The sequence below is a fragment of the Sapajus apella genome, unplaced genomic scaffold (assembly GCF_009761245.1).
Source record: "Sapajus apella isolate SASKATOON/1434 unplaced genomic scaffold, GSC_monkey_1.0 scaffold452, whole genome shotgun sequence".
NCBI lineage: Eukaryota > Metazoa > Chordata > Mammalia > Primates > Cebidae > Sapajus > Sapajus apella.
In genome coordinates this window covers 1-19,614 of record NW_022437388.1, presented here as the reverse complement: position 1 = coordinate 19,614, position 19,614 = coordinate 1, and the positions used below count along the sequence as shown (strand labels likewise).

Genomic DNA, 19,614 nt, shown 5'->3' with positions numbered 1-19,614 from the left:
CTGGGGGTCAGCAGCTCCACTTTCCTTTTCCCCACAGGGTGTTTGGGAACAGCTGGGACTCGGATGAGGACACGCCCGCCAGACCCCAGCTCCAGGAGCACATGCACAAAGTACCGGACTCTGATGGGAACAGCAGCCACAATGAGGATGGTACAAATGGGGACACTGAGCCCAGAGAGGGACAGCACCCCACCAAGGTCAACCAACAATGGCTGCTGTCTCTGGTGGGGAGGGAGCCTTGGAGGCTATGGGGGGTGGAAATCATCAGGAAAAAAGGAAAAAATAACTCCTTGACATTTTTGTGCCCTCCCCTCCAGAGTCAGACAGTCTTGGAGAGCCTGCTGGGCCCCACAAGGGGCTGGACTGCTACCTGGATAGCCTCTTCGACCCCGTGCTGTCCTATGGGGATGCGGTAGGGATGGAGTGAGGCAGATCATCTGCAGACTGCAGGCACAGCATGTACACCCAAGTCACACATTTGTACAGGGTGACTTGAGAGCTTCTAACAGCCAGGGTCATGGGGTGGTGTGTCCCATCTGAGTGTCTGCTGGAGGCTGGGCAAATGATGAGGGTCGCTTCACAGCTAGAGATGCTCTTAGCTGATCCTGGAAGGACCCACAGTTACAAGTGTACCTCTAGCCAAGCATGGTGGCATGCCTCTGTAGTCCCAACTACTTAGGAGGCTGAGGCAGGAGGATCTTTTGAGACCAGGAAGTCTGCAGTGAGCCATGCTTGCACCACTGTGCTCCAGCTCCAGCACTAGGCAACAGCAAGACCCTGTCTCAAAAGAAAGAAAAAGAGAGAAAGAGAAAGAGAGAAAGAGAGAAAGAAGGAAGGAAGGAAGGAAGGAAGGAAGGAAGGAAGGAAGGAAGAGGGAGGGAGGGGGAGAGAGAGAGAGGGAGAGAGAGAGAGAAGAAAGAAAGAAAAAGAAAGAAAGAAGGAAGGAAGGAAGGAAAGAAAAGAAAAGAAAGAAAAAGAAAAAAAAGAGAAAGAAAGAAATGCACCTCTGGTGGGAGCCAGCCCCCTGGGGCCAATAAAATATCTGGGTGGAGTTGAATGACCTTGGTCCCTGGGTCCTCTGGCCCCAGATCTCACAAGACCCCTCAGGTACCCTTGCTCACTCTGGAAACTCTCCAGAACCCACCCCACCCCCACTTCCCCTGATATGATATGCAGCCCTGAGCAGGGCACAGCCCCTCCTTGAGCCTCAGTTTACTCCTCTGGGGAAGAGAGAATGGGTTGGGAGCTCACACGGTTATGGGGAAGACTGATTGGGATGCCATAGGGGTAAAGGCTGAGCATAGAACAGACACAGCCAGTGAAAGGCCGCTCCCTCCCACCAGAGGGAGGGAAGTGGCCAGTGTCAGGTGCTTGTTGCCATGGAACCTTAGGAGTACAGCATTGAGATGGTCACTTGAGCCACCTACTGCCCCTAGGACCTGGAGAAACCAACAGCCATTGCCTACCGCATGAAAGGGGGAGGCCAGCCAGATGGAGGCAGCAGTAGTGGTACCGAAGACACCCCCAGGAGGCCCCCAGAGCCAAAGCCAAGTCAGTGCCTCCCCAGCGTGGTTCCAGGGTTGGGCAGGGCCAGAACCACTTGCTGGTCCTCAGGCACCTTCATGTGCTAGAATGGAGGCAGCCACAGCACAGTGGGGGGTGAGAGGACAGGGAGGAGGGCATCTCCGGTGCTATCTCTGCCCTCTGCCCTCTCCCCTCAGTCCCAGGCCTAGACGCCTCCACATTGGCTCTGCAGCAAGCCTTCATCCACAAACAGGCCGTCCTGCTGGTGAGTGAGGGAGGAACTGCTGGGGGGTGGAGAATGGACCTGCCTGGTCACCACTGCCACCTCTCCCCAGGCCCGGGAGATGACCCTGCAGGCCATGGCACTCCAGCAGCAGCCCCCAAGTGCTGCCCCGAGATCCTTGCCCACAGAGGTAAGCCTGGCCTGCCCATGGTGCAGGGGCTGCTAACAGACACAAGCTATAAAGATGGATGCTATGCTGCTCCAGGGCATTATTGTGCCTCTCTGAGCCCAGGGACTCCACAGCCCATCTTTGACAGAGATCTGGGGTCCCAGAGAATAGCCTGGTATTATCCCAGGCAGCCCACCTCGTGTCCTGTTCTCCACAGAAACCCCTAGCACCAGACGCACAGCCGAAGTCTGTGGGTACCGGTCCCCCGGCCAAACCCGTGCTCCTGCGTGCCACTCCAAAGCCCTTGGCCCCAGCCCCTCTGGCCAAGGCTCCAAGGCCCCCCGCCAAGCCTGTGGCTGCCCCTGTTCTAGCTCATGATCAGGCTTCTCCAGAAACCAGTGAGTGCCCTATCCCAGCCTCTGAGGCTTCCCAGGACAGGCCTGGGGATGTGGTTGTGCCTCTTATGACCTCACCCTGTTCCCACCACCCTGCTTGCCCACAGCTTCACCCTCTCCAGAGCTGGTCCGGTACTCAACACTCAACTCTGAGCACTTCCCACAGCCCACACAGCAGATCAAGCACATTGTCAGGCAGTACCAGCAGCCATTCCGGGGAGGACGGCCCGAGGCCCTCAGGTCAACTCTGCCCTGCCCCCAGCCCTCCAGCCCTCCAGCCCCTCACTGTGCCTGAGTGTCCATCATGGTGCGCCAGCTTACTGGTGCAGGGGTTGAAGCACCCTGCCCAGTTCCTGTTAGGGAGGGAGTTTATGGTGAGTCCAGATGAGCCCCTGCTGTTGTCTAGGTTGTGCTATAGGACTTCAGGCCAGTCTCTGCTTCTCTCTGGATTCTCATTTATAAAGATGGGAGTGGTGGTGGAGGAGGAGGAAGTTCCCTACTGTCAAAATATGTGATGGGAAAGGGAGACTCAGTGTCAACCTGCCACGGTTCTCCAATGCCCACAGAAAGGGTGGCGGGAAGGTGTTCATGAAGCGGCCAGACCCCCATGAGGAGGCCCTGATGATCCTAAAAGGGCAGATGACTCACCTGACAGCTGCACCTGGCACCCAGGTGAGGGGGCAGGGTGGGGCTGGGCCCAGGTGGAACATAAGTCAAAGAGGAGCCTCACGGATCCTCAGAAACCAGCCACCCCTATAAGCTGTGGCCCTGCCACTGCCCCTCCACAGGGCCTGCCTGTTGCTCCCTGAGCAGTCTCTTTGGGGTGGGACAGGTGTCCAGAGAAGCTGTGGCCCTGGTAAAGCCAGTGACCAGTGCACCAAGGCCATCCATGACACCCACTTCAGGTGAGAGGGCCAGGAGGTGGGGAGGGTATCCAAGTATATGAGGCAGTCTGTGGGCATAGGTGAGTCCCAGTCTGTGTGTCGGTGGAGTGTGTGTTCCTGAGCCCCTGTGTACATGTTGTGAGCATATTGGTATAATTATAATATTAGCACTTAAGTAGCACAGATCTCTGGCCACTCCCATCCTGGCCTCATATAATCCTACCAGAACCCTTCAAGGTAGCTCTATTATTCCTACTTGTTGCAGATGGGGAACTGTACTCCTCACCCTCCTGCCTTGGCTGTATGGCCTGCCCACTGCATCTCAGTCTCTTTCCATCCCCTCTGCCCACTCCTGTCTGGCAGCCCCCAGGCCTAGGGCAGGTTATCTCTGTGCCCCAGGCCTGAGGAAGGCTTTAGCAGGAAGGTCGGTGAGGTATTGAGTGGGGAAGGCCTATGCATATGACGTAAAGTCCATGTGTGTCCCTCAGACTCAGGCTCCAGCCCTTTCTTCCACCCAGAATGCCCTTACCCCTTCTCACCTAACGAGGGCTCCCTGATGAGTCAGGAAGGATGTGAGGAGCAGGGGTTGCCCTAGACAGGTTAAGTGGCTTACCCAAGGTCACACTATTATTCCTACATGTTGCAGATGGGGAAATGGAGGCACAGACAGGTTAAGTGGCTTGCCCAAGGCCCCCTGGCATCACAGTTGGAGCCCTAACCTCTACACCCTCTGTCTCTCGGCAGCCACAGTGATCTTAACAGCTATATTAGCAGCTCACATCCTGTCCCGGACAAAAACCCTCCGATGGCTCCTATAATAAGCTCCAAACTCCTCACTGTGGCCTATGAGACGCTGCATGATGTGCCCACCTCCCCAGCCTCATCTCCTCCCTTCCTCCCCTTGGCACATTCTGTTCCTCTCTGTTCCCCGAACACTCCAAGCCCACTCCTGCCTTGGAGCCCTTGCTCTTCCTATCCCCTCTGCCTAGAATGCTCTTCCCCAAAACCATTGTATACCTGGCTCCTTCTCACCATTCATGTCACAGCTCAAATCACCTTTGTCACCTCAGCAAGATCTGCCTAGACTGCTAGGAGTGAAGGACCTCATAGACCAGCTCTCCAGGATCCTTCCTAAACCACCCTGCTTTCCCTCCACCCCAGCCTTGGGCAGTGAGAGCTTTGTTTCTGAATGATCCATGCCACCCACACCTGTCATGGACACTAAACTCCAGGGCAGAAGCCTTGTCTACCTTGTTTGTGGGGCCATCTCAGCCTTTAGCCCAGGCCTATATACAATAGGTGTTTTTATGTGTTGAATGAAGGGGCTGTGTCCTCCTCCACCTGCCCTGCCTCTCCCACTTCATCCTAAGAGGTGCCTTCTCCTGCCTCCCTGAACCCCGTGCTCTCCAGCTCTGCCCTCGCGGTCACTGGAGCCACCTGAGGAACCCATGCAGACACAGCTGCACCGCCTCATCAACCCCAGCTTCTATGGCTATCAGGACGCCCCCTGGAGGATCTTCCTGCGAAAAGAGGTGCGGAGCACAGTCAGAGCCAGGGGAGGGGCTGAAGGCGGGCAGAGGAGGGTCCAGGAGGACCGAAAAGGGCCAGGCTGAAGCCAGGAATGGAGTCAGAGCTGGGGCAGAGCTGCACCTAGGAGGCAGGGCCGGGTGTGAAGCAAGGTGAGGGGGCAGTTGGAAGGTACCCACTGAAGCCCCGCCCCTACAGGTGTTTTACCCCAAGGACAGCTACAGCCATCCTGTGCAGCTTGACCTCCTGTTCCGGCAGGTGAGGTCCTCTCTCTCCTTTCTGCCTCAGTGAACTCAGCATGGCAGTGTGAATGCAAAGACAGGCTGGCGGCAAAGCCTGCCTCTGCATGCTAGGACTTGGGGTCCTTGACTGGGGTGAGGACGGGCAGCTGTTTTATTGAATCTCCCCCCTCCCATGGGTAGGGTCAGTGAGCCCACAGTTCAACCTAATCAGAGCCATAGTTTGCCTGAGCTAGACATGGCCCAGAAGTCAACTGTAAACCCCTGTATAGATTACTGAGGCCTAGGAAGAGTGGCCTGGATTGTGGGGGTGAGGAGAAAGGAGAGGGTCCCTGAAGGAGAATCTGATTTACACAGATGACCCAGCTTATAGATGACCCCACTGCTGCAAAATGGGACACCCCCCCACGTTGTCACTCACCCTAGTAGAGTCCAGCCTGGATTCCAGCCAGGTGAGTCTCATGCACCGCCTGCATCACAGCCTGTTCCCACAGATCCTGCACGATACGCTGTCTGAAGCCTGCCTGCGCATCTCTGAGGATGAGAGGCTCAAGATGAAGGCCCTGTTCGGTATCTCGGGGGAGGGGAAGGGTATTGATGGAGCAACCAGCCAGAGACACAGCCAGCCCTGTCCCGGAGGGAGACTGAGGCTGACAAGCCCAGCCCCACTGTCTCCCAGACATGTGCCTCCTTGCTCTGCTTCTGGCCTCTCACGTGGCCTGGCTGCATGTTTGGGGTTGGCAATGCCTGACACACTGTGTGTCCTCGCCATCTCGTCCATTTCTGAGTTTCTGTTTCTCAGTATAGACACTGGTTAGATGCCTTCTTGCTAGGTATCAGCCACCTTTCTCCCTGACATCCCTGAGATGGGGGCTGGCAGGGGAGTGGGGAGAGGGTCCTGACCAGACCTGGCCTCCCATAGCCCAGAACCAGCTGGACACACAGAGGCCTCTGGTAACAGAGAGCGTGAAGCGGGCCGTGGTCAGCGCTGCACGAGACACCTGGGAGGTCTACTTCTCCCGCCTCTTCCCTGCCACGGTGCGAGCCCCCCACCTGCCTCCTACCTGTTCAGAGCATTCAGGGATGAGGCGAGAGGACCCTCACATGCCCTTCATCCCTGCCCCAGGGCAGCGTAGGCACTGGCGTGCAGCTCCTAGCTGTGTCCCACATGGGCATCAAACTCCTGAGGATGGTCAAGGGTGGCCAGGAGGCCAGCGGGCAGCTGCGGGTCCTGCGTGCATACAGGTGACTGGCAGGGGGGAAGTGGGGCTGGCTGGAGACTGAGGTACAGACTAGCATCAGCATTTCCTTCCTCTCCACAGCCACTTACCAAGTACCCATGATGCACCAGGCTCTGTGCCAAGCCATTGAAGCAAGCCCATTTTAGAGCTGGGAAAATTGAGGCTCAGAGAGAGAAGTTGTTTGTCTCAGGTCACACAGCCAGAAAGGGGTTGAGCTATGCACCCACTCCCCTGCCCTCCTTCCAGTTCCCACAGCAGCAGCACTGTGCAGAGGGGCGACTGTGCTGGAAACGACCAAGCCCTGATGCAGCTGGGGAGGGAAGCACTGCCAGCCATGACACCTTACTGAGTCCTCAGACTCCTTCCTCTGCCAGAAGTCCCTTTCGTCCTTTATAACCTGAGGATGGGAATAGAAACTTGCCCACGAGTTGGGTAAAGGCTCCTTGCTTTGAAAGATGTAGAGAATTTGGTCAGTGGGTGAAAGAGAGATTTGGGTAGGCACAAATCTAGATTTAGAGCTTGGACCAAGGGACAAAGGGTGGAGAAGGGTCAGAGTGTTGTCCCAAAGGGTGGTAGGAACTGAGCTGAAGCCACAGCCTGGGTCAGAGAGGGGAAGTGGGAAGTTCTTAGGGTCCTGTGGGAGCTGGCACAATGGGGCCAAGGTGGACTTCAAATGGGGCAGGACAGGAGCAGAAGCAGCACAACAGGTAGAAGGAGGGCAACTTTCTGGCAGTGGAGTCCTTCCCTCATGCCACCAGCCCATCCTCCAGCTTTGCAGATATCCTGTTTGTGACAATGCCCTCCCAGAATATGCTGGAGTTCAACTTGGCCAGTGAGAAGGTCATCCTCTTCTCAGCCCGGGCTCACCAGGTCAAGACCCTGGTGGATGACTTCATCTTGGAGCTGAAGAAGGTCAGGACCTTCCCACAGATCTTCCCCCCACCCAGGCTGAGGGCCCAGCAACAGGACTCTCCCGCCCCACATACATACTAGCCCCACCTGCCTGGGAAGTATGACTGTGTCCATAGACTTCTGTCTACCTTCAGGCCTTTGCACTGGCTGTGCCTTCCGCTTGGAATACCCTTTGCCTGCTCCTTCAGAAAACCTTTGCCAATGCCCCCTGCTGGCCAGTGCCCCTCCCGAGGACACAGTATCTCCTCTGAGCTCTGCAGCAACTGTACTCCTCACCCTCCTGCCTTGGCTGTATGGCCTGCCCACTGCATCTCAGTCTCTTTCCATCCCCTCTGCCCACTCCCGTCTGGCAGCCCCAGGCCTAGGGCAGGTTATCTCTGTGCCCCAGGCCTGAGGAAGGCTTCAGCAGGAAGGTCGGTGAGGTATTGAGTGGGGAAGGCCTATGCATGTGCCCTAAAGTCCATATGTGTCCCTCAGACTCAGCCTCCAGCCCTTTCTTCCACCCAGAATGCCCTTACCCCTTCTCACCTAACGAGGGCTCCCTGATGAGTCAGGAAGGATGTGAGGAGCAGGGGTTGCCCTAGGCATCTGGGAGTGGGTTGATGGGGCTGTTGCCGTCACCCTGCCCCTGGCTGACCCAGGACTCTGACTATGTGGTCGCTGTGAGGAACTTCCAGCCTGAGGACCCGGCACTGCTGGCTTTCCACAAGGGTGACATCATCCACCTGCAGCCTCTAGAGCCTCCTCGAGTGGGTCAGTGCCACTGGGGTGGGCTGGGTTGGGGAGGGGGGGGCTGGCCAAGGGGGCCTCCCTGGGAGATACTGACCCGAGCCTGGCCTACAGGCTACAGTGCCGGCTGCGTGGTCCGCAAGAAGGTGGTGTACCTGGAGGAGCTACGGCGTACAGGCCCTGACTTTGGTGGGTGCCCCAGAACCTGGAAATCTCATACAGGGTGCATCCTAGTTTCACACACTCATGCTGAGATGCACAGTGAGGGTTTCTTGGTGCCCGAAAGTGGTCTGAGCTGGCCAGGTATCCAAGATCAAGGCATGGCCTGTCAGTGTCTGTTGGTAGTCAGACAGAGCCCTCTGCTCTGCCTGTTTATGTGGCTGACGGGTCTCCATGGGTGTTTCCGTGTTTGTGGCCCAAGACTCTCTTTGTGTCTCCACATGACCAGAGAGTCCACAAACCCTGCTTTGCTTTTTTGCTTCACTTCCCCGTTATGGTCCTGTGGCCCTGAGAAAATCCCTTTCCTTCCCTGAGCCTGTTTCCTTATCTGTAAAATGGGTTCAATGGCCTGACCTGCCTCACAGAGTTCTAGAGAGGGGTTAAGAAGGTACCCAAGTCTCCCTAAGGGACCCCTTTAGTCACAAGACAAGACCCTCCAGTTTGCCTTAGACCTTTTACCCGCCCCTAGGCTGGAGGTTCGGAACCATCCATGGGCGCGTGGGCCGCTTCCCTTCGGAGCTGGTGCAGCCCGCTGCTGCTCCCGACTTCCTGCAGCTGCCAGCAGAACCGGGCAGTGGCCGAGCAGCCGCCGTGGCCGCTGCTGTGGCCTCTGCAGCCGCTGCACAGGAGGTGGGCCGCAGGAGAAAGGTGAGACCAGTGTGGGTGCGGTGGGGCTGGGTAGACTAAGCGGAAGGGGTGAGGCTAGTGGGAATAAGGTCGGCCAAGGGCGTGGCCAGGCTCTTGGGGCATGGCCGGTCTTAGACTAGGGTGAACCAGGTATAGAGTGAGCTGCAGGTGAGACCCAGGAGATGGGTCCAGAGATGGCTGGAGGTGTGGTCAAACGGGGTAGGGAAGGGTGAGGATCAGCTGGTTGTAATAAGGGCAGTGGGGTCAGACCAGCCTGGGCCCGCCAGTAGGTCAAGTCTGGGATGGGGTGAGGCCAGGTGAGTGGGTGGGGTCGGGCTTGTGGAGCTAGCGAGGGCTGGGGTCAGCTGTGACAAGGCAGCTGGGGAAGTCAAACCTGGGCAAGGGTGTAGCCAAGTGGGGCAGGGAGTGGGGTTAGCCCTGCAAGTGAAAGACATGAGTGGACTAAAGGGGCAAGGCCAACAGCATGCAGGAGGCTTCAGATAGATGGGTGGGCAAGTCCAGATGGATGGGTGGTCGGGCTGCTTGAGGGGTTGCGTTGTGTTTTGACCGAAGGGCTATGCGTGGTGTGGCCAGGCAGGGCCTTCGTAGCTCCGCCTCTTCTGCAGGGTCCCCCAGTCAGGGCCGGCTCTGCTGACCATCGGGAGGAAGCCGTGGCTCTCCCGCCCTACACAATGCTCGAGTTTGCCCAGAAGTATTTCCGAGACCCTCAGAGAAGACCCCAGTGAGTGGCGGCCCCACCCCTCTTTCCCACACTGGGATGGTTCTGGGCTTCTTGCAACTGTCCAAACTGCAGGCTATCGGTCTGGGAGGCCCCACTTCTGGTGGGAGAGATGAGAGACTACCCAGGTGTGCGGCCCACTTCAGTGCCTACCTCTGAGGGTCTCCCTGTCTGGTAGACTGATCAGAATGGTGGGTCAAGAACAGTCCCTTGTGGAAAAGCATGTAGCCAAGGCTTAGGCAGGACAGGTCAGTAGCATCCACCACCTCCCACCGCAGGGATGGCCTCAGGCTGAAATCCAAGGAAGGTCGGGAGTCCAGAACCTTGGAGGACATGCTTTGCTTCACCAAGGTGTCCAGTCTCGGACCTCGGTTTCCCCATCTGTAAAATGGTGATACAAGGGCCCCCTCCCAGGACCCTGGGTTGAACAAACTTGTTCTCAATGAGACCCTCTAGTTCTCAGCACCCTGATTCCCTCCCAAGGACATCATGTGTCCCCAGTGTTGGGCCTGGCTCCCCTTTTGTGACATGGACCCTCCTGTTATCATATGGCCTTGAAACACAATGTGTCCCCTCTCTGTTCTGACATGTCCCTCCTCCATCATGACATAGCCTTCTTTCCCCACAGACCCCTCTCCAGGAATCCCTCATCGAACTCAGCGACAGCAGCCTCAACAAGATGGCCACCGACATGTTCCTAGGTGTGGGGGTGGGACTGCAGCCAGGGCTCTGGGCCAGGTGGGATCCAGCACTGTGTGATGTCTACTGGTCACCACTCCTCCCTGGTCTTCAGATTCTTTCCCTCCCCCCAACTCAAACATGGGACACGTTTAAGAGAATAGCAGCCCCCAGCTGCCTGTGGCCAAGGCCCCCAGGGAAGGGCTCAGCCCTGGGGCTTCCTGGGATGGGTGAGCAACTGGGGGTTTGGTGGGTCTGAATGGGATGGGTCTTTCCTTCAGCTGTGATGAGGTTCATGGGGGATGCCCCACTGAAGGGCCAGAGTGACCTGGACGTGCTTTGTAACCTCCTAAAGGTCAGTTCAGCCAACTTTGCCAGATGCCTCCTTTTTTGCCCTGTGGCTCAGTTTCCCATCTGTCAATCAGTCACAGGACATTAGGGTGGGAAGCCTTTCCAATGGTCCAAAGAGGAATGCATCATGCTGGTAGGGAGGGGGCTGGGAAAGGGACACAAGGCCTGTCTCCAGGTGCCCACCCTGTTCTTATGTACCTGGTATGTGACATAGCCCTAAATATGTCTTTGTTGTGTGACCTCTCTGGCCTCCTTCAGCTGTGTGGGGACCATGAGGTCATGCGGGATGAGTGTTACTGCCAAGTTGTGAAGCAGATCACCGACAATACCAGCTCCAAGCAGTGAGTGAACTGGGCTTTACCCCACCATTCCCCCAATGTGTCCATGCTCCAGGAGGGGCCAGTTCAGTCTCCCACCTCCCCAGGGTTGACCCCTCCTGGATAGTCTTCCCCTCACCCTCTTCCTCACTCAATAGAGCACATTTTTGGAATTACTTGGTCTGGAACACGCAATTTCTGCTGTCTAAACTTTAGTGCCTTTACCTGTAAAATGGCAATAATAATGTGTAAGTCCAGATTCTTAGTTGCAAGTGACAGAAACCCAACTCAAGCTGGTTTAAGCAAGAGGAAACTCATTGATTCAGAGAAGTGAAAAGTCAATGAGTATGTGGCTTCAGGCATAGCTGGATCCAGGTCATTAGAAAGTAGGCTTTCTCCATCTTCTGGCTCTGCTTTCCTCTGTGTTGATCATTCCCAAACAGCCTCTCCCACAGAGTAGCAAGGTGGCAGGTCTGGGGCAACAGCTCAGCAATCCCAGACAAAGGAAAACTGACCCAATATTTGCAGCAGAAATTCTCAAATCCAGCCTTACAGGCTTGAGTTGGTCACAAGCTCAACCCTGAACCAATCATAAAGGCTGGAGGATACAGAGTAGTGATTGGTTAGATCTAGGTCACATATAAGTATATCCTAAAACCAATCACCAAAGCCAGGAGGAGGCTGAACTCTTATTGGCCAGTCTTGGGTCATATACCTATCCCTAGGCCAATTACTGTGGCCAGGGGTTGCAGTGTTCTCATTAACCAAACCTGACTTCCTTGCCCATCTCCAAACCACGGGGATCCAGAGAGGGGTGGGTGGTTTCCCAAAGGAAGCCCAAGTGTTGTTCCCAGACATCAGATATCCCTACAAATGAAACCCTCACACCCAGGATCATATGAAGGTGAATTACTGTGTTCCACTCATGCAGGGTCAGCACACAATAGGTGCTCAATGTGTGTATGCCCTTGTTACCATCAGGCCCGCTCCTGTCTCCATCTGAACTACCTCCTCACTTGCTCTCCATCTCCTCAGAAATTTTAGAACCACTCAGCTTGTCCTCCTGCTCCTCCCAGCCCTGGTCCTTACCTGTCATGACCTCTACACAGTCTCAGCAGGTTCGCCTTTTCCCAGAAGCCTTCTCAGAGAGATCCCCCACCTGCTGTGAGGCAGAAAAGAGAAGAATAGGAGGGGAAAGAGTCACAGTACTTCCCCTACCTGGAGAAGATGTCTGGGGCCCCATCCTCTTCCTTCCCTTTCCCCCATCTTGACTTCCCAAACAGCATATGCCTTCTGCATGGCTTCAAGGCCCACCTGCCCTGGGCCTCTTCACTGGGCAGGGAGGAGCATCTTCAGGAGACAGGAGCTGCCTGAGAGTTGGAATCTTCCTCAGCTCAATCCCAGGAGGGATATCCCAGGAGGCTGTTGGCACACTCTAGTGCTGTGGCTGCCTGTGACATGGCTCCCATGTGTCCTTGCAGGGACAGCTGCCAGCGAGGCTGGAGGCTGCTGTACATTGTGACTGCCTACCACAGCTGCTCCGAGGTCCTCCACCCACACCTCACTCGCTTCCTCCAAGACGTGAGCCGGACCCCCGGCCTGCCCTTTCAAGGTTAGAAGTCAATGAGTGGGGACCCAGGGCTGCATGCTTCTCCCATGGGTACCAGGTGGGCAGCTGGTGGGAGGCGAAACCCAGAGGGCCTCACTCTTTACAGGTGCTAAGCAATGTTTACTAATACTAATTTATTCCCCAAACATTTGTCAAGGTTTCACAGGGGCTGGTGTGGTGGTTTGTCTGATCTAATGGAGGGGGTAGTCAGGAAAGACTCCTTAGAAGAAGTATTGCCCTGGGTAGGAGGGATTTCCAGGTGGAGTGAGTGACAAGAGCAAAGACCAGGGTGGCAACGTGTGGAATGTGGGAGAATCCAGAGTACTTGGGTGCGGCCCCGCTTCCCTGACTGTTGGGACTTGGCAAGGGTCTTGAGGGATCTGGGCAGGGGTGGGCCCAAGCTGGTATCATCCATCTTAGAATATGGAGAAAGGGTCCTGGGGCAGTGGCTCACCCCTGTAATCCCAGCACTTTGGGAGGCCAAGGCAGGTGGATCACAAGGTCAGGAGTTTGAGACCAGCCTGACCAACATAGTGAAACCCCATTGCTACCAAAAATTAGCCAGGCATGGTGGTGGGTGCTTATAACCTCAGCTTCTCAGAAAGTTGAGGCAAGAGAATTGCTTGAACCTGGGAGGCAGAAATTGCCAAGATTGCACCACTGCACTCCAGCCTGGGTGACAGTGCGAGACTCCATCCCAAATAAAAAAAGAATATGGAGAAAGTGGGGGCCACTCTTCAGCGTTGTTTCCATAGCAATCCCTGGGCCTCCCAAAGAAGAAGGCTGGGGCCCTTGTCGTCGCCATGGCAGCCGTGGAGGAGATAGGAGACCTTACCCTTCCTGCCTCTGAATCCTTCTCTCTGATTCACTTAACAAATATGCCTAGACACACATATGAATAGACCCAGCTCCCCATGGAAGGGCTCCAGATGCATGAAGGCAGCAGAATGTGCCCTAGAACTCCTGACTCAGAGAAATGGAGCACTGATGCTGGGATCTCCTGCACTGGGAGGCCTGGGTGAGGGAGAGCAGTTGGCAGGGTATCCCAGCTGGCAGGGGCAGAGCTACATCACCCAAGCCACAGAGCCTGTTGGCTACAAGCTTCCCAGTCAGCAGCTCAGGATGACAGCAGTTTACAGGCTCATAGGTTGCCAAGGGGACTGTGGGCTAGACCATGTTCAAATCTAGCTCCTAACCTCTAGCTCTTGACCTTGGGCAAGTCCCTGTCCTTGTCTGAACTGTTTGCTCAACTGTCAAGTGGGGGAGTAAATGCCTGCCCATAGCTTGTGGAGAGAATACAGTGGGCTCATGGTTGCTGGCAAGAGGAGCCCCTTTCTCCCACTGCCCACCTTCGGCAAGGCCTGGACTCCCTGCTTCTGCAGGGATTGCCAAGGCCTGTGAGCAGAACCTGCAGAAAACCTTGCGCTTTGGGGGTCGTCTGGAGCTCCCCAGCAGCATAGAGCTTCGGGCTATGTTGGTAAGCATGGGGTACAAGTAGGTTCAAATTGAATGGGAAGCTGGGCACAGTGGCTCACACCTGTAATTCCAGCACTTTGGAAGGCCGAGGCAGGCAAATCACCTGAGGTCAGGAGTGCAAGAGCAGCCTGGCCAACATGGCAAAACCCTGTCTCTACTAAAAATACAAAAGTTAACCGGGTATGGTGGCAAGCACCTGTAATCCCAGCTACTCGGGAGGCTAAGACAGGAGAATTGCTTGAACCCAGGAGGCGGAGGTTGCCGTGAGCCAAGATCACGCCACTGCATTCCAGCCTCGGTGACAGATCAAGACTCCATGTCAAAAAACAAAAACGAATGAATGGGAGACACAGCCCTGCCCAGAGACCTCTGTGTCAGGTGCATTGCACTCAGGGGCATGCAGACAGGCCCTGCAAGGCCCAGGTGCTCAAGTGTTCCTACACATGCAAGCCCAGGACCCTTTGGCTTGGGAACTCGCAGGGCAGGGGACAAGGGCCACTCAGATCCCAGGACTCAACCTGTCACCCCTCTCCCACCTACCCACCCCCAGGCAGGCCGCAGTTCCAAGAGGCAACTCTTTCTTCTTCCTGGAGGCCTTGAACGCCATCTCAAAATCAAAACATGCACTGTAAGTGAAGGAATGTCTCCTGCAGTCAGGTACTGGAGGGGCAGGAACAGGAACAGCCCAGGCTCCAGGATGGGGATGGAGTAAGCCCCCAAGGATGCTGAGCCCTCCCAGGCTCTCAAACAGTCCCACAAGGCAGGACTTATTTCTCAGAAGAGCAAACTGCACCTCGGAGAGGTTAGGCCTCTGGCTCAGGTCATCCTGCAGAAAAGGGACGGAAGCAGATTTTAAACCTAAGTCTCAGACCACAAGCTGTGTTCTTTCCCTGCCTGAGGCTGATTTTCAGAGACCTCAGAGGATTGTGCACCTCTGTGAAGAGGGCTGAGGAACTCCACACATGGCCTCTGGGGGCCTGAGTGGGGCCAGAAGGACAGAGGTGAATCCTAACTGACATGGCCTCATCCCTTCCGCCCCCACCCCCACCCCCAGGTGGCCCTGGACGTGATAGAAGAGATCTGTGCTGAGATGGCTCTGACACGCCCCGAGGCCTTTAATGAATATGTTATCTTCGTTGTCACCAACCGTGGTGAGTGCCAGAAAGACTGAGCATGCTGGGCTCATTCTCATCCCCCGGCCTTGGGCCATGTGGGGCCTCCACCCAGACTTTACGGCCCAAGTCAGGTGCCACTTCTTCCAGGAAGCCCCTTGACCCCTATGGGGAAGGATCTCTGTGTGTACCAAGCACCCCCAGCCCTTCCTCTGTCCCTCTCTGCTTTGCTTATTTTGCCTTACCTTGTGGTAAGGGCCCTCTCTCAACTCTCCCTTTGCCCCTAAGGGCATGCTCAATGGGAGGACATAGGCTGTGCCCTCAAAGAGATTACATCCTGGGAAGGTTTCCATTGGTAGCCCCACACTCCTGGAATCTAAAGGTGCAAGCCTTCTTTCCTGCTTCTCATGCCTTATAATGGCCAGAGGAGCCCCTCCTGAGGTGTCACTGAGCCCCTCTCAAGGGCTCCTGGGACCGTAGGTGACCATCACATATCCCAAAGCCCCTTCCATCTGCTGCCTGCCCTAGGGTCTAGATCATGGTCTTGCCTCCTGTCACCAGCTGGTCAGCTCCAGCAATCCCCAGCCAGCCCTCCCTACCACTGCCTTAGCCCTCAGCCGTGTGCTGTCAGCCCTGCCTGCCCACCCAAGTCCAGCTAAGACATTAGGGGAGAATGGCAGGTAACAAAACAGTCCTAATAACTGACATTTATTGAACAGATGCTGTGCCCCAGGCACAATTCAAAGCATTTCAGGCCAGGTATGGTGGCTCATGCCTGTAATCCCAGCACTTTGGGAGGCTGAGGCGGGTGGATCACTTGAGGCCAGAGTTCAAAAGCAGCCTGGCCAACATGGTGAAACCCATCTCTACTAAAAATGAGCCAAGCATGGCAGTGCACACCTGTAATTCCAGCTACTGGGGAGACTGAGGCACGATAATCACTGGAACCCTGGAGGCGGAGGTTGCAGTGAGCCATCATCATGCCACTGCACTCCAGCCTGGGCGATGGAGTGGGATTCTGTCTAAAAAAAAAAAAAAAAGAAAGCATTTCATTCTGTGAACTCTTTTAATCGCCACAACAACCTTATGAAGTGGAGGCTGTTAGCCTTTGCATTTACAGATGGGGAAACTGAGGCCCAGGGAGGCTGTATTCGTTTCCTATTGCTGCTATAACAGATTATCACAAATTTAGTGGCTTAAAAAAACACAAATAAATTACCTTATAATTCTGAAAGTCAGAAGTTCTAAAATGAAAATAGCATCAGGGCCAGGTTCCTTCTGGAGGCTCTAGGGAAGAATCTGTTTCCTTTCCTTTTCCAGCTTCTAGAGGACACCCGCATTCCTTGGTTCATGGCCCCTTCCTCCATCTCCAAAGCCAACAACGTACAATCCTTAAATCTCTCCCCACCAGCCTCTGCTTCTGGTCTCACATCTCCTCCTCTGACTCTGACCCTTCTGCTTTCCTCTTATGAGGACCCCTGTGCTGACGTTGGGCCTGCTTGCATAATCCAGGATCATCTTCATCTCCAGATCCTTAACTTAATCACAACTGCAGAGTGCCTTTTGCCAAGAACATGACATATTCACAAGTTCTAGAGGTTAGGACCTGGACATCTTTGGAGGGGTCATTATTCAGCCTGCCACAGAAGTTGTAACTTACCAACAGTCACATAGTGGTAATCATGTAATCATACCAAACTCCCTTTCTTTAGTAAGATTTTATTGCAGGTGTGAGATGGGTGGCAGAAATGTCAGTGAAAGAGAGAAAAACTTGAGCTTCTCACAGGCTTAGACCCCAATCCTCCCCACCCCCACTTATGCCAGGTGCCTGGCAAGGGGTCTCTCCTGAAGGAGGTCTGCAGAAAGGTACCCACCAGGTGTCATGGTCTGAAGCCTCTTGTGTTTGTGTTTGTCCCAAGCCTCCTCTAGAAAGGGACTGGGCCTTCTCTGGCCATAATGCAGGGCACTTTCCCATCCAGGCAGGCCACCCTTGGGGCACTCTTCAGCAGCTCCTCTTTCCCCAGGAGAAATGGAGCATTACTTATAGCTTTGAATTGGAGTTATTCCCGTCTGTGGTCATCAACATTTCAATAAAAGATAGGGCACCTCATTCAACAAATACGTTCTCCTTTAACAAGGAAGCTGTGTCGCAGAGCAGGTAGATAATTTGCCTGAGGTGATGCCTCACCTGGGTAGCAGGTTGGGGTCTGCACACATGCTCTGTACAGGTGCACATGTGTGTGCACACATACCCCCACCCAGTCCTGCCTTCCTGCTCTCTGCAGGCCAGCATGTGTGCCCACTCAGTCGCCGTGCTTACATCCTGGATGTGGCCTCCGAGATGGAGCAAGTGGATGGCGGCTACATGCTCTGGTTCCGGCGTGTGCTCTGGGATCAGCCACTCAAATTCGAGAATGAGCTGTATGTGACCATGCATTACAACCAGGTCAGCACACATGGGCTTCTCTGGACTCTGGGACCTTCTAGTCTCCCCCGTGCCTGTGAGTCAGACTCCACGCCCCTGGTATTTGATGATTCAGGCACTGTGGACCTCTCTAACCCTGAGGCCTCTGCTCCCCTATGTGGTCTCTTGGAAGAAGTCAAAACAGCCCTCACTACCTTTGAGGGCCTTTGCATATGCCATGCCTCCATGTGGACTTCCCAGCTTATCTAATTCCTCTCCAGCAAGCTGCCCCCAAACAGCACCTCTTCCATTAGGCCCTCTTTGAGGTCCACTTTTCGTCTGATTTCTTCTTCTTCTGAACATGGGCCTGTCCTTTGTTTTATGTGCTAAGCCAGGCTTTGCTGATATTGTCATTTTTGTCTGTGTGTTATTCTACTCTGAGACTTGGAAGTCCTCTAAGTCAGGATCGTGGAGTTTACAAAGTCTGGGTTCTCCCCTACTGTGCCAGCATGTTTGGAAGTGCTTGGACAGAAAGTGTGTATTTTTGTGGAACTGGTGCCAAAACTTCAGGAATTGTACACAATATGGTCACGTAGCTTTTGCGGCCACATGGTGTCACTGTTGAAGCATAGCCCTACGCAGTCCAGCTCCACGCTACTCGATGTGAAGCCTGTGGACTGGCAAAAACGGGATGCAAATCCTCAAGTCCCGCCTCAAACCTCCTGGCTCAGAGCTTCTGGGGCACAACCTGGACGTCTGTTTTGGCAAGCCCTCCTGTGACTCAGGCACACTCAGTTTTGAGAAACAGCAGGCCTGATAGATACACGTACACACTGCAGTGTTGATTGTCTGATCTCACCAGCCAGCCCACATCCTGGCAAGGTTGCTGTGGGGACTCCCTCATAGGCATCAAGGCCACTGTCCTCCCATATCACCATTATCTGTTTCTGCCATCATTCTCCAAAACCCAGGAAAGTAATAGGCCATCCTACCCCAGAAGAGGATGGGGCTGCAGTCATTAGACTTGCATGTCCCCAGGCCCCCTGCAGCTGAGTGACTGCACGCATGCCTGCCTGGCAGCCCCTTACCCAGGTGCTCCCTGCAGGTCCTGCCTGACTACCTGAAGGGCCTCTTCAGCAGCATGCCAGCCAGCCGGCCCAGTGAGCAGCTGCTGCAGCAGGTGTCCAAGCTGGCTTCACTGCAGCACCGCGCCAAGGACCACTTCTACCTGCCGAGTGTGTGAGCACCTGCCCACCTGTCTCAGCTGGGGTGGACAGGCAACCCTGCCCTTTCAGCCCACCTCCACCCTCCTCAGAGCTGGCTGTCCCCAGGCCCCCAGGCTCCCCTCTTGTACCAGTGGGGCTGTCTGGGAAGGGGCTGTCTTTGCCTGGGGATTGAAGTCTCCACCTACCTATAGGAGCTGGGACCCCAGCTCTCTCTCACAAATTGCTTCTGGTTGATATTATTAACTCAGACCAAAGGGAATGATTTAAAAAAAAAAAAAAAAAAAAAGCTTCCAGGGCCAGGCTCAGTGGCTCACACCTGTAATCCCAACACTTTGGGAGGCAGAGGTGGGTGGATCACCGGAGGTTAGGAGTTTGAGACTAGCAGGACCAACATAGTGAAACCCTGTCTCTACTAAAAATACAAAAAATTAACTGGGCATGGTAGCAGGTGCCTGTAATCCCAGCTACTCGGGAGGCTGAGGCAGGAGAATCACTTGAGCCCGGGAGGCAGAGTGCGATGAGCCGAGATTGCGCCATTGCACTCCAGCCTAGGCAATAAGAGCAAGACTCTGTCTCAAAAAAAAGAAAAAAAAAAGTTTCCAGGGCACACGTTCCCTGTGGTTCAGGAAACACGTGGCTATACAGAAGGATTTAGCCACAAAAGCATTCAGTGCAATGCTGCTCCAATAGCAGAATATCAGAAGTAACCTCAATATCAAACAACAAGGAGTCATCAAGTAAATTGTGTGTTAGCCTTTATTTACTTATGTATTTAATTAATTTTTTATTTCTTTCTTTACAAAAAAAAAAGATGTACCACTTTTTATAGAGCCAGAGTCTTGCTCTGTTGCCCAGGCTGAACTTACTTTTATGGTTACTTTGCCCAGGCTGGTCTTGAACTCCTGGGCTCAAGCAACCTCCTGCCTCAGCCTCCCAAAGCAGTGGGATTACAAGAATGAGCCACCCTGCCCAGTGAAAATGGTTTTTAACCCCCTAGACCACACTTTTGAGAA

The 19,614-nt window shown here is 54.7% G+C and overlaps 1 protein-coding gene across 1 annotated transcript in view; it reads left to right on the top strand.

The window, feature by feature from the left end:
* LOC116545944 (unconventional myosin-XV-like) overlaps window positions 1-18,618 on the top strand; it is a 46,975-nt gene extending 28,357 nt beyond the window's left edge. Inside the window, 30 exon segments of the mRNA XM_032272348.1 lie at window positions 38-168; window positions 171-197; window positions 318-412; window positions 1,437-1,551; window positions 1,722-1,789; window positions 1,860-1,937; window positions 2,134-2,314; window positions 2,419-2,551; window positions 2,878-2,983; window positions 3,144-3,216; window positions 4,606-4,727; window positions 4,921-4,980; window positions 5,456-5,531; window positions 5,884-5,999; window positions 6,088-6,206; window positions 6,973-7,114; window positions 7,756-7,867; window positions 7,958-8,032; window positions 8,532-8,710; window positions 9,316-9,431; window positions 9,707-9,779; window positions 10,057-10,129; window positions 10,388-10,461; window positions 10,716-10,798; window positions 12,256-12,386; window positions 13,766-13,860; window positions 14,410-14,487; window positions 14,914-15,010; window positions 17,257-17,417; window positions 18,481-18,618. Coding sequence (XP_032128239.1) covers window positions 38-168; window positions 171-197; window positions 318-412; window positions 1,437-1,551; window positions 1,722-1,789; window positions 1,860-1,937; window positions 2,134-2,314; window positions 2,419-2,551; window positions 2,878-2,983; window positions 3,144-3,216; window positions 4,606-4,727; window positions 4,921-4,980; window positions 5,456-5,531; window positions 5,884-5,999; window positions 6,088-6,206; window positions 6,973-7,114; window positions 7,756-7,867; window positions 7,958-8,032; window positions 8,532-8,710; window positions 9,316-9,431; window positions 9,707-9,779; window positions 10,057-10,129; window positions 10,388-10,461; window positions 10,716-10,798; window positions 12,256-12,386; window positions 13,766-13,860; window positions 14,410-14,487; window positions 14,914-15,010; window positions 17,257-17,417; window positions 18,481-18,618 — 3,127 coding nt within the window.
* The last annotated feature ends 996 nt before the right edge of the window (window positions 18,619-19,614 follow it).